The 15,507-nt window shown below is 46.3% G+C and overlaps 1 protein-coding gene across 1 annotated transcript in view; it reads left to right on the top strand.

Annotated features, from left to right (window-relative positions):
• Positions 1–14,979, top strand: part of C2CD3 (C2 calcium-dependent domain containing 3) — a 46,164-nt gene extending 31,185 nt beyond the window's left edge. Inside the window, 9 exon segments of the mRNA XM_009865235.1 lie at positions 3,314–3,452; positions 4,938–5,002; positions 5,951–6,156; positions 6,498–6,586; positions 7,463–7,627; positions 9,149–9,366; positions 10,869–11,904; positions 12,600–12,699; positions 14,905–14,979. Coding sequence (XP_009863537.1) covers positions 3,314–3,452; positions 4,938–5,002; positions 5,951–6,156; positions 6,498–6,586; positions 7,463–7,627; positions 9,149–9,366; positions 10,869–11,904; positions 12,600–12,699; positions 14,905–14,979 — 2,093 coding nt within the window.
• Positions 14,980–15,507: the final 528 nt, after the last annotated feature.

The following is a 15,507-nucleotide window of genomic DNA, read 5'->3' as shown; positions in this document are numbered from 1 at the left end:
CCACACCCTCTCTGGACAATCCATTCCAGAGTCTTGCCACACTGGTACTGAAGAATTTCTTCCTAAGATCCAATCTAAATCTATTCTCCTTCAACTTAAACCCATTTCCCCTTGTCCTATCACTGGACACTCTTGTCAAAAGTCCCTCCCCAGCCTCCCTGTAGGTCCCTTCAGGCACTGCAGGCAGGGATAAGGTCCCCCCGGAGTCTTCTCTTCTCCAGCTGAACAACCCCAGCTCCCTCAGCCTGTCCTCGCAGTAGAGCTGCTCCAGCCCCTGGGTCAGCTTTGTGGCCTCCTCTGGACTCATTCCAACAGCTCCATGTCCCTCTTACGGTGGGGACACCAGAACTGGACGCAGGATTCGAGGTGGGGTCTCACCAGAGCAGAGCAAAGGGGCAGAATCCCCTCTCTTTGCTTTGCAATTTGTTCCAAGTGTATTAAAAACCAGCAGGTGACGATTGGTTGTCGATGCGTGGTCAGTTTGGAGAGGTTTGGAGCCTCTTGGGTTTTTTCCCCTTGAGCTGGATATGAATCTCTTTCGTAAAGGGGAATTAAACCCTTTAAAACACCCTTTTAAACACTCTGCCCTTCACCTCAAGCACCTCTAGTGCCGCGTGACTTGATCACTTTGTGTTTACTCAGTGATCAGTGATGGGATCTCGTTCAGGCTGTTGCACATCACCTAAAAACAAAGAGGAGTAAGGAACTGACCCCAGGGGAGTTTGCTGGAAACATCTCCCTTAAGATCAACTGTTTCACAGCCCAGGTGAAATGTCAGAAAGGAACTTCAACATTTTATGGCAGGATAACCCGACTAAAAGTGTCAAATCTAAGCCATGACTGAAATGTGGGTAATTCAGATACGTACCGAGCCCCACAGATGCTTTTTTATAGTGATTCTATAATCTTCTGGGGATCGTGGTCCTTGGAAACCTGATGCAGCATTGTTTGCTACTGCAGAATTTTTGATGGGATGAAGGAGGTGTCTTTTGATGCCGTACGTTGTTGCAATATTTACATCTTAATTTATGTTTTAGGGGATTTTTAGAGGTAACTGAGAGGCAACCGATACGCTGCATAACCTGGTTTCGAGAAAAAATTTGTTTCCTCATGACAACGATTTCGTTGTTGTGTGAGAGATAAAAAGGCTGGAATACATTTCCAGTCCCATATGTTATGGATAATAAACTGTGCAATTTTGGAAGAATTACTTAAGATACACAAGTTTCAGAAACTGAAGATACAAAAAAAAAAGTCAATTTTCCTGTTTTCTTTTTCTTCATCTTCCAAATAATATAAAGAGAAGAAATAGCCTAAATTTCTTAACGTTGGAAAGGAATTAAATTAATTCTCCGGAAGTGCGGAAGCTTTCCAAAATGCAGAGGTTCCAACCAACAAGTTTTTCCTCTACCTTAGTGCTGTTTTGAGCACTGCTTCGAACAATATAGGAGCAGAACTTTCCATGTGTTTTTCATGGACTGAAACCACATTAATCAGCTGTTGCTGAACTCTTCCTCCCACGTTTTTCATCTTTTTCTGTAATCCCAGCTCTTGTATTCCCAGGGAATAAATGTCTGTTTGTTTGCTTCTATCTGCCAGTAGGTCCCACGTCGTGCAGAAGGTGCCCCAGGCTTAAAACTCTTGTTCTTTACCATCCACTTCCTGAACTGTCACCTCACTCACCTCATCCTTCCAAAGCAGAATAAAACTACTATTTTTAAGTGAAACTTCTTTGCAGAGGTCAGGCACTGTGAGGCAGTTTCAGGCTCTGTAAGGCTCCTTTGATTATAGCTGAGCTTTCTTTTTTAGAGCCAGCAATTCTGTCTATTATAAACTTTTCTTTTCCTAGAAGAAATACGAGCTCACACTTCAGAGATGCTTTGACTACAAAGATTGATTTTTAGGTCTGCGTTTACGTGCAGGAGGCAGTGAGCTGGTCTGGACAGGTTTTGCTCATTTCTCTAAGGTGAGCTCATAGTGTCTCAGCTATAGTCTTATCAAACCACACAGAGTATTGTAGAGCAAATTTTAACTGAAATAATTAGGGATATCGTAAAAAAAAAACCAACCTTGTTCTCAAGCAAATCCTTATAGTCAGGGCATAAATGAGGAGTAATTCTGTAAGCTACTATAAATCGGTCACATTTGATTGTGTTTTCACAGAGGGTCAGGCCAGGAGAAAAGAGAATTATTTCCTGTTAAATCGGATCCATACCCATCAGTTTTGATCATTCCGACCAGCGAGGTCTTGCAAAAGCCTGAGACCACACACTGACCCCTTGGAAGGTAGAAAGGAGGAAACAATCTGTGATAACTGACTGATAGTTGGCTGCAAAGCCTCATCTTGTTTCCCCTTGGCTAAGTCCGATCCTCCTGACAGATTTTGCCAGCTACAGAGTCGCCGCCTGAGCAGCTTTGTAAGCTGTGACCTGCTGCTGCAGCTTCACGAGCTGCGATGCGCTGCGGCAAATTAATCTCACTTCCAAGAACACGACGAAGACAATCCAAGCCTGGAGGAAGGCTCACATGCAGAAGGAAGGAGGCCCTAAGGATCTCCCTGCATTTCTGGGCTAAAATGCAGTGCAATTGGTTGTATGATTTCTGCAGTTTTCCTTCAACGATCTCTAATCCAGAAGATCCATCTGGGAAATATCTATGTCAGTCCCTTCATTTGACCTCACGTCCCTCTGGTGATAAATTCTCTGCCTGTTAAGTCAGACTAGTTAATTCATTACCTGTTCTCACCAAAATCTTTTCCTGGGCTATTTCAGGATGAACGAGGAGGAAAAATCTTAATCCTTATCGTTCCAGCCCTCAACAAGGAGTCTTGTAAAAGTTTCACCATCCGTGCTGCTTAGCTTGGCGATCAGAAGGGTCTCATTTGTGCACGGATTAAAAATGGTATTTCCTGAAGCTACTTAAACTTCATTAAAGCCTGCCTGCTGCCCCGTGTGTAGCTTCCCGGACTAGGACGTGAAGGCAACTGATTTTTCACCTCTGTAACTCTGATACCAGCTGATGTTTTGGCCAAAATCTTAAGGCCTTGTCTGAACCAGGTCCTGGGGACCTGGATTTTGTTCCTAGCTTTGCCTCTGACGTCTCAGATGATCTCAGGCAAATGTTTTTTTCCACTTCTCCCTCGTATATTCCAGTTTCTGCTCTGCGAAGCGTTCATGTAATAGTCGCTCCCATTGTAAATATAAACTGCTTTCAGCTCCACCAATGAAAAGAAGTATTTCCTAAGCAGTGGATTTCTTTGGTTTTAATTCCTCTGGTTTTAATTGCCAAACTGCAAATCTGTGTATAATTTTAGGGAGTCCTTTGACAGAACGTGAAGTAACCGCCCCCAGCAGCTGCGTATCGTTTGCTGTCGCTGGCGCAGACACCCCAGTAACCACCTCAGTGATAGAAAACACAGACTCACCCATCTGGGACTTTCAGCAACAAGTGAGGTAAGCGAAGTGGACTCACACAGCCAGGCTTAGTGTGTAAAGGACGTAGCCAGTGTGGGTAGAGGGGTGCTTTTCTACTTACTGGCCCGGTGGTCTCAGCTAAAACCACTTACTTCCATGTTTTGCGGTCACCACGTGCTCATATTGGGTGAAAAGTTGTTTGAGGAGGCTTGGTCTTAAAGCTGACGTGAGGAAGGGCGGTTTGGTGTGTGTGGAACCTCGGCTGCGTTGCGTTTTGATTTAAGACCTTGGGTGAGTCAGCCTGTTTCCACTCATCTGTAGTTTATCCATCTAGAAGAAGGGGCTTCTAATTGCTGCCGGACTCTTGGCAACATTAAGTAAGCGTTGATCCAATTTATTGGCTTTTTTCCTGCCTCTTTTGCTTTGTTTCATGGGTAAAAATTATTCTCTGGTTCAGGACCAGAGCTGTTAAGTTTGGATTTACCTCCTTTGCGTGTCTGGAAGCGAGGTTTCTGACTCAGAGCTCTTCACCCGTGGCTTCTTCTGCAGCCACTGGCGAGACGCAGGCATCTCCAGACTTGAGCTGTGTTGGAGACCCAACTTCAGGATAAAATTCCCTAAGGATGCCTGTTTCTCTCCAGCAAGTGCCAAAACCAGCGTAGGCAATGTAGCTTGGGCTTGGATATCTGAGCTTAAATTAGGGCAGAGGAATTGGCCTCTGAAAGAACCTCAGCAGATGTGAGAATATTCAGTAATAAACCTGTGTTTGAGGTTTTCTGATTTCCCTCTGTGTTTCTATATTATTTATTACTATATTATTAATTCCAAAGTGGTAACCAAAAGCGTTTTCTAAGCTAGATGGAACGAGTCTGTTAAAGTCAACAAGAAAGCACCACAGGGTTTATTTCAGCAATCACCAAAAGCATGCAAATACAGACCAGCAGTGGGTTTCTCTGCCAGACTGGGGTTTTGGCTTTAGGGAATTTGTAATAGGAGGATTAAATCATCGAAAGACTCTGGTAGCTGAAGGTTAAAAGTTTTGTTTCAGAGGTTGCTTATGCTCAGACTCGTATCTGAATTGCTTCAAGCAACTTAAAAGCTGTTCTGCACTTGACACCTCCATTTTCAGATTTATTTTTTTTTTTCTCCAGGAGTCAACTTCAAACATTAGAGCTTTCCACCATAGCCCCAGTGGTTTGCTGTCACTCTGTTACCGAGTCATGAGATAAACCGCTTTTCCGTTTCATCATGGAGTTATTGTCCTATTGTTTAAATTTACAGCAAGAGCAGGAAAGCGAAGGACTCCCTGAGTAAGCGAAAGCCCAAACCACATGAAGATAGTTACGCTTCTAAGGGCTCAAAGATTTTTGGGTTCTGTTGTGTTTCGCTGCCCCCTTTATTCCAGAAAGAAACTGTTTTGCCTGGATAGATGCAATGGCATTGATTCTTCAGAGGTGCTTTACTGCACTTGCTCTGTTTTTTCCCCTCACTTCATGTAACAAACGATGATTTTGTTCTTAACAGATTATCCAAAGAACTTCTGCTCGACCCACAGCAAACCCTGGTCTTCAAAGTGTGGCATAAAGCAGGTAAAGTTCGTAATGCCCTATTGGGAGGAGTGTCTTCTGCATCCCTTTCCTTGGGTGACTTGGATTTAAAACAAGTAGATTCTATGAAGCGAATTGGAGAGTGGAGTTGTAAAGATATTTTTTACCTTGCGTTAGAAGAATGCTAGAGATAAATATCCACTGATTTCCTGCCCCTTAGCATCCTCCTTTTCCCCAGTAATCACCGGGCAAGGTACTTCAGATCAATTTGCAGGACAGAAGAGGCACCAAAACACGACAGCCTAGTGACAAATCGGCATTCTTGAAAGTTTTGGCACAGTGAAAAGGGAAGAAATGTGAGTTTGTGAAGTGCAAATGCCATTCCAGAGGCAGAACGCATTTGCTGAAATCCCTGGATTGGCCTCCAGGTTCATTTTTTTCCAAGTCTGTCTCTTCTAGCCTGTTTGTGAGCCGAGTATTTTCCCCTTTATTTTACAACCCTTGTTAAGCAGCTCTTCTGACGAGGTGTTTTATCGGGTACGTAACCCTCAGGTCCTTTCTTACACCGGCAGCAAGGCCCCCACCCTGCTGAAGGTTGTTACCAGTGTAGGTGTCCAGATTATCAACAGGGAAAGCTGTTCTGGCAAATCCTTAGGGAGGAAGCTGGTTTAAGCGCTTGAAACAACTTTTTCCTTCTTCTCAGTCAGGCACTGCAAGTTTTTTAGTTTTAAGTGTGTCAGCAACCAAAATCCGAGCCTCAGTTTTGTCATCTTGAACTCCATTTTCTTTTTTCCTCTGCTTTTTTGTTCCACTCTTTATTTGTTCTTTGCCTCAGAGCTGTCAGCACTTAAACCATTTTTTTCAGTTTTACAAGATGTCTTTCCCCATAAATCTAAACTTACTTCAGGGGCTGTAGACCTGACTGATTTCTAGCATTCCTGAGGAATATTTCGTTCAAATTAATCCGTGCTTTATATTCTTCTTCCCCAGAGACCGAGCGAGTGATCGGATTTGCATCAGTGGACCTTTCTCCTCTTCTGTCTGGCTTCCAGCTCGTGTGCGGCTGGTACAATATCACGGACTTCAGCGGCCAGTGCCGAGGGCAGATCAAAGTAGCAGTTTCCCCCCTTCAAAACATAAATAATCTCAAAGAGGAAAGGCAGGCAAGGGTCCGGAGCCAGCCACCGAGTTCTTCGGTACGGCCTTCACTTTCTTCTCTCGTGTGCATCTCATGAAATTCTTCAGACTCTCGGCGTTTCCGAAATAATGAGCAGGTGTAGCAAAGCCACAGTACTGAAATGGATTATTTAATTTATTTTTTGTTCTCTAGACTTTCCATCAGTTTACTTTTTTGGTAGCGTGGAGGGAATTAAGTGTTCGTGAAACGGTGCTTGGACTCAGTGCTGGAAAATCCTTTGAAAATTTAAAGCTATTTAGAAAACTTAAGTTTTTGTTAGTTAACTCAGCAAGATACTACTTCAATTTCTCTGTTTTCTTGCTGTGGAAGACTCATGGGCAGTGTTCCTCGTTATTCCAGGTGAGGGCCAACTTTCCAGCCTTTCCCAGCTTTTCCAGGCACATGTTGAATACCTCAGCAAAGGAAGTCACCGTTCCTGCTCGAGAGCGGTAAGTCCACCTGCGATCAATCATTTTGATCGTTTTCAGGGCTCAGAAATGTACCTCTCTGAAGCCTGTTGACTCTCTGAAAAAACAATCAAATCCTACCAAAGGTCTTTCACTGTGGTTGAGCTTAAAGATGACACTAAATTCCGTTTACTGGAGAGAGGGCAGCCCAGTGAATAGCAGTGCTCAGCCAGGTTCCTTCCTACAAAGCCCAGATGTTTTTTCTCTCCTCACCGGCGTTTCTTTTGTTTCACAACACCCTTCTCCATTAGCATTTACACGATGCTGTTGCAGAAACCTGCAGCCTTCACAAGAATAAGTTTTGAGGTTATTTTCATTAAGTTAGAACAGAGCGTTGCTGATACATCCTCTTTTATTTTGCCAAACCTCAAACCTCCTGTTCCTGGCTGGCAAATGACAACTGGTGAATTGCTGTATGACTGCACGTTCAAGGAGGAGGATCATCAGATAACCTGCAGGAATTCCTGCTCTCTGTCCCTTGAAACAACCACCACTGTTTGGGTATTTAACTAAAAACATTTGAGAGAACACTTGGGCTTGTAATTTGTTTCTTTACCGTACATGGGAGATGATACTTTTCTGGTACGTGTCTTTGAATTTTGGAGGAACCACAGGGCACCGTTATTTGGTCCGAACTTGAGGCTTGGCAGCTCTCAGCTGACTTTGCAATTTCCTTGTCAGCCACACTATCAGTTTACTTAATTTTAGCGTAAATCTGAAGCAGTAAATGCCATTCTTGAAAGTTGCATCGGTGTCTCTTTAATGCACTTAAAGACGTTGGATGTTCTTAGTGGGCAGACTTTTCACAACCAGAAGTTTCAAAGGGTTTTCCGTTGTTAAATGCAGGCTTGTTTCTAGCGGAATTAGTCCCCCTGGAGCACACGCGCCTCGTCACGAAGAGCACATGCAGAACGTGCGCAGGTTTCACGAATCCCTGCAGCAGGCGGAAGGGAACGCGCATCGGGCGGCGAAGATGGACTCGCTGTCGCTGTCGTCACGCGCTTCTCTTCTGACTGCGCTCAGGTAAAGCAGAGTCACAGAATTGCCCAAATCGGAAAAGACCTTTAAGATCATCGAGTCCAATCATTAACCCAACTGCCAAGCCCTCGATTAAGCCATTTCTCCAAGCACTTTGTTTGCCCGACTCTTAAATCCCGCCGGGGATGGGGACTTCACCGCTGCCCTGGGCAACCTGTTCCAACGCTTCACCACTCTTTTCAGTAAAGAAATTTTTCCTAATATTCAATCTAAACCTCCCCTGGTGCAACTTGAGCCCATTTCCTCTTGTCCCATCACTTGTTACTTGGGAGAAGAGACCGACCCCACCTCACTGCAACCTTTTTTTCAGGGAGTTGCAGAGAGCGATGAGGTCTCCCTTCAGCCTCCTCTTCTCCAGCTGAACAACCCCAGCTCCCTCAGCCGCTCCTCATCACACTTGTTCTCCAGACCCTTCCCCAGCCCCGTTGCCCTTCTCTGGACCCGCTCCAGCACCTCAATGTCCTTCTTAAACTGCAGGGCCCAAAACCGAACACGGGCACAGCCTCAACTGCCGTGTTGGGTTTTGGGGACCTCACTGCCAGAAGGGCGTTGAGGCGCACGAGCAGAGTGATGCGAAGCAGAGCTTGAAACTGAAGAATTCTTGCATCCAATTTCACGAGGAAATTAAAATGCAAATACACAATAACTCTTTTCATTGGGATGTCGGTGTAATTTGCAGCAGGATGAGATGAGATCAGAAAAGCGAGGCCAGGCAGGGAATTCTACGTCGGGACTGAGGTGCTCTAGCACTGCTTCTGAAAGGAAAAAGAGCAGCAGCGTTGTCAGATCTGGATAGAATCTTTGCTTTATCCAGCTTTGTCCAGCTGTAACGCAACACGTGCTGTTAAACCTCGGAGCTGGTTTGCACAGATACGAGAACGAGCCCGTGGGCATTTTCGTGGTGCGCAGAGCTGGATGCCCTTTCCCGGCAGGATGCCCTTCTCCTTCCTAAAGGCACTTTTGACTAGAATCTAGGTTTAGGTCACATATAAATTTCAAAAGAATAGTATTTGTTATCTGTAGGAATATAAGACTGAAAGAAACCAAGTCGTTCCATCCATTCCCCTGCTACCACAAGCAATATATCATAAAATCCTTAGATCCTAAGTAAGTAGAAATCCTCAGATTTTTATCAAGATCATACTCCTTTTATCAAGCTCATTGATCATTTTATCAAGCTCAGTCATATTCTTGGCTTTATGATTTCTGTTGGAAGGTCATCTCAAATCCAACTTTCTTTGATTAAGGAAGTTTAAAACTAGTTCTTTTTAAGAAAAATCCAGCCTAAGCCTCAGTTCATTTGGCATTTGTTCTTGAGCATTATCCTCTTGCTTGACAGAGCAACCTCAACACTTACCTACACTTACCTACTGATCTGCTTTTCAATAATAACCCTAAATCTTGTATTTCCATATTCTGTCTAGAATGATACAAACAGAACCAGTCTGCCACAGGCTTTTTTGTTATTTTTTTTCCTCTCACCAAATTTCTTACCACTGCTTACAGAAAGAACTTGAGTGAACTGGATGAGGTTCAAAGATACTTCAGTCAGAAGCTGACCAGGTCTTTTCCTGACTTCGGTGCCGGTAACGCCTCCAAACCGAGTCGAGAGAAGCAGGAGAGTGATAACCGGGGCTCGGTGAGCAAAGAAGTGGATCCCGATGGATGCCGGCTGCTGGAGAAATCCAGTCGGTTGGTGCGTCAGGTCAGCAGCCTCATCAACGGTAAGCGGTCACGTGGTTTGGATTATTTGTTTTGGCAGAAGCTGCCTCGAAGTACCTTCAAATTTCTCAAATTATCAGGGTCAGTCACCAGCTTCTGTTGGGAGAACGTTCCAGAGAGACTTAGAAACTCCTGTCGATAATAGAAATGTTGAACTGAAACATTCAGAAGGAAGATTGAGGTGGGGGTTAAGGGCCCCTCGAGACAACCTCAATTCTACTTAAATTTCAATGTCTCGTCAGCAGAAAAAGGGAAAAAAAATCCACGGAACGGTTTCTTTGCTAACAGGAATTGGCATATCTCTGCTTTCAGGTGAAATTTGTGCCCTACCATGCCTAGCGGAAATAAGAGAAATCAAGGCGTCCGTATCTTTATGGATAAAAAATAAAAAGAAATAAAAGAGAAATAAAGATACCCCTATCTTTATCCAAAAGCAACAGCTTTCCTGTTTATCGCATTCGACACGTTTCCTCGTCTAGAGGCATCAGTGCAATTAATTCTCCCTGTCGTTAGCGCTTTTGGAAACAGAACGACCCCCTTAGTGAGGATGGAGCACGACGCCGCAGGGAAGGGAACTGTAGCTCTGTACACCTTGTTTTCAGATGTCTGGGGTTGGTTTTTTCTCCAAGTTTTTGCTCATTTTGTTCCTCTTCTCATCTTTATTAATCACTTTTACTGCTTCTTTCTTGACTTTTTCTCTTGCCTCGGAGCAGTTTGCCAGTTACCCTAATACTGGCGAATTAATTTCTCAAGGAACCACAAGAAATTAGTAGGATCTGCTAACTAGGAACCAAGAAGAGGTGGCTTTTTAAAGGTTTTCTGACATCCCCAAAGGTTTGCGTGTCTGGGTAGATTTTATGAATGCTTAGGCTCCTAATCCAGTCACCTTTATTTCAGCTCTTTGGTTTCAGACTTCACAATTTTACCACCACAACTGAGCGATAGTCCTGAGTGAACAGATACCTAACGAACAACTCTCTGTCGTTTGATTCGAGTCGGTAAATCGAATCTGACAGCTGGAGAATATCAGTAGGAGCTGTGTCTTCTGGGCCCCTGCTGTAAGAGGAAAAACCATCTGGATTATCCATCTTTCCGTCTAGGTTATTTCTCTCTCCTTCCCATGTGGTCTGAACTGTCCAAACTGGTTTTAGCCACTCCAAGCAATAGGTATTTTTTCCATTTTTTTTAGGTGTACTCTGTATATCAGAGTATTTTTGCCATCTGTTATTTTTTGCCTTGCAGTGATGTAGGTGTTTCTAGCTATTCCCCAGTAATTTCACTCTAAACTTTTGCTTTTTCCTTAGCATTCCCATCCTTCCCCTGGCTTTGTCAGTGGTAAAAGAGAACGGAATGCGGTCGCATCAGCAGAGCGTTTGAGAAAGCCGCGCGTGTTTCACCCCTACCCCTTCTTACATGCACGATTTTCTGCAAAAAGCCCGAATAAATCCGCTAAAAGGTGAATCATTGCCCCGCGCGTTTGCTGACGCTGTTCTCTTTTGGCCAGATCTGCAGACTATAACTAAAACCGATAAAGAATCTTCGAACGTGCCTCCAGAGAGCGGCAAAAAGCCGGCTGCTGCCCCCCTACCCAACCAGGAGGATGAGGAAGCCAGACTTGGGGTATGTGAAGGTGAACCTGAGTTGGGCTCGCCCGGCATTGACGGTGACACGCGGCAGCCTCGCTCTTTTGGGAAATCCGAGTTGGAGAGGCGCGCGTTACGTGAATTTCTGGACCGAGCCATCCCTGAAGCCGAGCGCCCTTTGCCTACAGATTGCGACCAGGGAGGCGAAGGTGCTTTGGCCGCCTGGCCACACAGCGAGGAAGAATACGAAGAAGACGTTCTAGAACCACGAACTCTTAATGAAATAACGACCGTCACGGATAAAACGAGTCCCTGGTCCAGCGTGTTGTCTGAAGCGGAGCTGGGCGCTGAGCGGCAGCGCGTAGACGCAGGACCTGAAGATCAGCGCTCGGTGGACGGAGATGGTTTGAGGAGAGGAAGCAGCAGATGGAGCAGCACCTTCTCCAGCTTACTCCAAGGTGACGACCAAAGCGTGCTCAGCGCCCTCAGCCCGTGCGTTGGCCTCCACGCGGGCAAGAGCAGCCCCTGGGCGGTAGCGGAAGGCTTGAAGAGCTCGAACAGCGGCACAGAAACAACAGAGGAGGAGCTATTCCACCCTCCTCGTTTGTCAGAAGCGCGTCGAGCACCCGGCGGCCCCGCACAAGGTGGAAGTTGTGGCTGGGACAGAGCAGTTAAAGCTAAAGTTGTAGAGTTCTGTGCAGCCTCCGAAGAACGGCTGGAATTGCCGGCAGATGGCAGGTTGGCCGATCCGAAAACCACCGAAAGAGAGGAGGAGGGAGACGGTGAGGTTGTCAACGGAGCTCGTCAAGACGAGGAGGAAAGCGGTTCCGATGAGATCTGCCTTAAGAGCGTGTCGGCCCGAGCGGGCTTGGAAGGAGACGCTGAAAACTTTTCCGATGACAGCAGTGAAGAGCCACGGGAAGAGTCAGAAAAGTCGGTCAAGCCAAAAACTGTTTTGTATCCTTTTTCTTTTTAAACGCACGTGTTCAAGGAGCACATCTCGTTTCCCTGTTAGAATCTCGCTGGAAAAATCTCGGGAAAGAGAGATTCCCTGTGTGGAGCACTTCCCTGGGAAACGAGTCTAGAACTGGGGCCCTGGGAAGGTGTTAGAAGATGCTGTTATGTTGTGTTTCTCACGATGCAGCGTTGACTTCCTCACTGTTTACAACCAATATGTTCTGCGATCCGCGGGATTTTGCTTCTTCGTTTTTGGTCGTGTCACTGTGTCCTCTTGTGTTTTTTTCTGCCCGTTTTGGTTTTCTCCATGTATTATAGCGCTCGTGTTTCTTCTGTGTTAAAAGAAACGTCGTTTCTTTTGCTTTTAAAACGTTTTCCAACCTTCCTTGCACACATCCCAAATCTCGCACAGAGTTTCTCTGTGTTGGGGTTTTTGCAGGACAGAGCACTCTCCAAATACCTGAGGTATTCCTGCAAGGCAAATTGGCATCTCGATTTGCAAATTTTCCCACCTGTGAGGCCAGGTGAGAGAACCAGGCATTCAGAACCACAGAATATTGATTCAAACGAGTGAGATTCACTATCTGAGCTCCTCCAAGTGCCGTCACGGTGAGGCTTATTCCACGTCCGCAGCTCCCGGGGAGCTCCGTGCAGCCACGCGCCACCAGAGGTTGTTCCTTAACAGTTCTGCTCAGATCCGATCCCGTTGTTCCCAACTTCTTCCTTTCACCCCAGCAGATGGAAGCCTCCATGCGACTGCTCAGCATCTCCTCTCATCCTTCTGCAGCTCCAAAAGTAAGTCGGGGACATCCTTTCCATTCCCTTGTCATAGCTTTGCTAATGCAGGAACAAAAAATACTTCACAGAATCACAGGATGTTGGGGTTGGAAGGGACCTTGAAACATCCCCCGGTGCCACCCCCTGCCAGAGCAGGGTCACCCAGGGCAGCCCCACAGGAACGCGTCCAGGCGGGTTGGAAAGTCTCCAGAGCAGGAGACTCCACACCCTCTCTGGGCAGCCTGGGCCAGGGCTCCGGCACCCGCACAGCCAACAAGTTTCTCCTCCCGTTGAGATGGAACTTCCCATGTTCTAACTTAAACCCATTATTCCTTGTTCCATTGCTGGGCACCACTTGAAAAGAGATGTTCAAGTCCCTTCATCATCCTCAGAGCTCTCCGTTGGACTCCAACGGAGAGCTCTGAGGATGATGAAAAAGTCTCCAGAGCAGGAGACTCCACACCCTCTCTGGGCAGCCTGGGCCAGGGCTCCGGCACCCGCACAGCCAACAAATTTCTTCTAATATTTTTGTGGAACCTCGTATGTTCCAGCTTGTACTCGTTGCCCCTTGTCCTGTCCTTGGACTTCCCCTTTTCTTTGCCTGTTGGCGCTCGGGTTAGGGGTGACGCCTTCCAAATCAAGACGAGGAGAATCATCGGTGCATTTGTGCGCAGAAACATTTAGTTCCTGCAAGATGTCTACGTGTTATTCTTTTCCAGCCGCAGCTTTGCCCTGGGTGTTGATGTGGAGCCAGGGACAGCAGCAGCTGGGTTGTTTGTTTACCGCTTCCAGAAAAAATAACACGTCGGTTCCCCTCCTCCTGAGTTAATCAGAACAGAAACAGGCCGGATCTAATAATTCTGAAGTAACAGCAACTACTTTAAATGAATCAACATGTTTACCACTCGGGTCAAACACCTGACTTCTTGCTCATTTGTATCGCTAAGATGATTTTTTTTTTCCAGTTTACACAATATTGTCTTCTCCTAAAGCCCTTGAAACTTGTTTCTGATGGAGACCCCTGTCAGAGGAGTCTTGGGCATAGAGTGCTTCAAGGATCCTAAAATCTGGCTCGATGAGAACCTCAAGCCTGCCGTGAGTCTTAGCCCTTGCCAAGCATCCTTTTCCTGCTGCGTCTGAATATTCTGGATGAAACCAGAAGCAGAACCTCCGACGGGTTTCTCCTTTGGATTCTCTTTCAAACTCTCCACGTTCGCCTCTGCCTGTTGCTGATACCCCCTTCCCGGGGAAGTGTCGTGTGTCCCTGCGAGTTGTTGCTCAGACCTACGCTTTGATATTAAGATCCGCTTTCCTTGAATCCCCTCTCTCTGCGGCGCGAAGCTGAGTGGCTGGAAACACGCTTTTCGAAGGGATGAATAATTTGGGAGAATGTTAGCGAGACGCTTTTTGGATATAGGTGACCTTAAATCATCTTAATTCCAGGATTAGCTGCTGCTTAATCCGTGGCTGCAGCGCTCGTAGGGGTCCACTGAGACAGGACTCGGTTGTGCCTCGTGTTTCCCTTTGCAAAGAGCAACATTTTATTTTTTTTTTGCTTACACTGATGAGTTTGGGAAAACTGCTTTCTCATCGTTTTGTCCTCAACCAGCCTGAAGAACGTTGGTTTCTAAATCCGGGCTCGTTGGGTTTGCGCAGGGTTCAGCAAACACGGAGCGTGACGCCGAGGCTGAAAGCCGAGCTGTCCCCCTCAGAAGATCAGCGCTCCCAGCTCGCTCACGTGGCAGCTGGCGAACCTCTCTCCCGGCCTCCCTAACGTCCCGGCCACCTCGCCCTGTCTCGCCTGACCCCTCCTTTCCCTGCCTTCCCTTCAAAACAACCAAGAAGCGGCGAGGAGGCGGAGCGGGCGGTCGAGTCGAAGGAGCTCGGCAGCATTTAGAGCCCAAAAGGAGAGGACGCGAAGATGCGAGAAGGTGCCGCAGCAGCTCAGCCCGGCTGCCCTGGGCACCTTTCCAGGGACCTGAGTTTTGCAGAGCCTCAACGAAACGGAGATTTTTTGGGAAATTTGCCAAGTTCGTGGCTAAACTTAACAACACCCAACACTGCATCATGTTTACAGTAAAGCCACAAGTGTTTTTCAGATGGGTCGGAGCCCCTGTGTGGTTACAATCCAAATCTTATTTCTGTCACCCCGGCCTCCCTTCTCCTCCCTTTTTGCCTTCAGCGTGTTTTGTGTTATTTTATATCCTGTTGCTCGTTTTTCAGGGCAAAAATTTAACCTCCCTGGATGTGCCGTTTGACACGGAGGGCACTGCGTTATCGATTCCGGGCAGTGTTTAGGGCAATCGTTGTGCTGGAGTGAAAACTTTTAAACGTGATTCCTGCGAGATACTGGCTGGGAAATCCACGTTAAGACCTGCTGCCTGTCAGATTCGGCCCAGTCTGCTGGTGGTGCAGCTGGGTTTTTGTAAAAAAATTGGAAAGTTAACACATTTTTCACTGAAATATCTTGATTTCTCCCCCTCTTCACCTCTACGAATATTCCAAAAAGGATCAAGAATGTGGAAACCAGTTTTACTCGGCACAATTAATATTTGTGCAAATGTAGATTTACCTTTGGCGTGAGAAATGACACTTTTATAGCGCAGAATTAGGCAGATTCACACCACCAGGCTTTTATCCGGTCGAAAAACATTAGTGATGGTTCCAACATCCTTTCTTGGTGGTAAAATTTCTTCTTGATCTACCCCTGTTGCAGTTGCAGCCTTTGAAGCTCTTCTATTTCCTTACTCAGAGAACAGAGCCCGGGCTCTTACTCACCGTGTTTGTCCTCCTGCCCGAACAGAAACGTCAATGTTCTCTTTCGTT

This window comes from Apaloderma vittatum, unplaced genomic scaffold, assembly GCF_000703405.1.
Source record: "Apaloderma vittatum isolate BGI_N311 unplaced genomic scaffold, ASM70340v1 scaffold112, whole genome shotgun sequence".
NCBI classification, from domain to species: domain Eukaryota; kingdom Metazoa; phylum Chordata; class Aves; order Trogoniformes; family Trogonidae; genus Apaloderma; species Apaloderma vittatum.
This window is presented reverse-complemented; position numbering and strand designations above follow the sequence as displayed.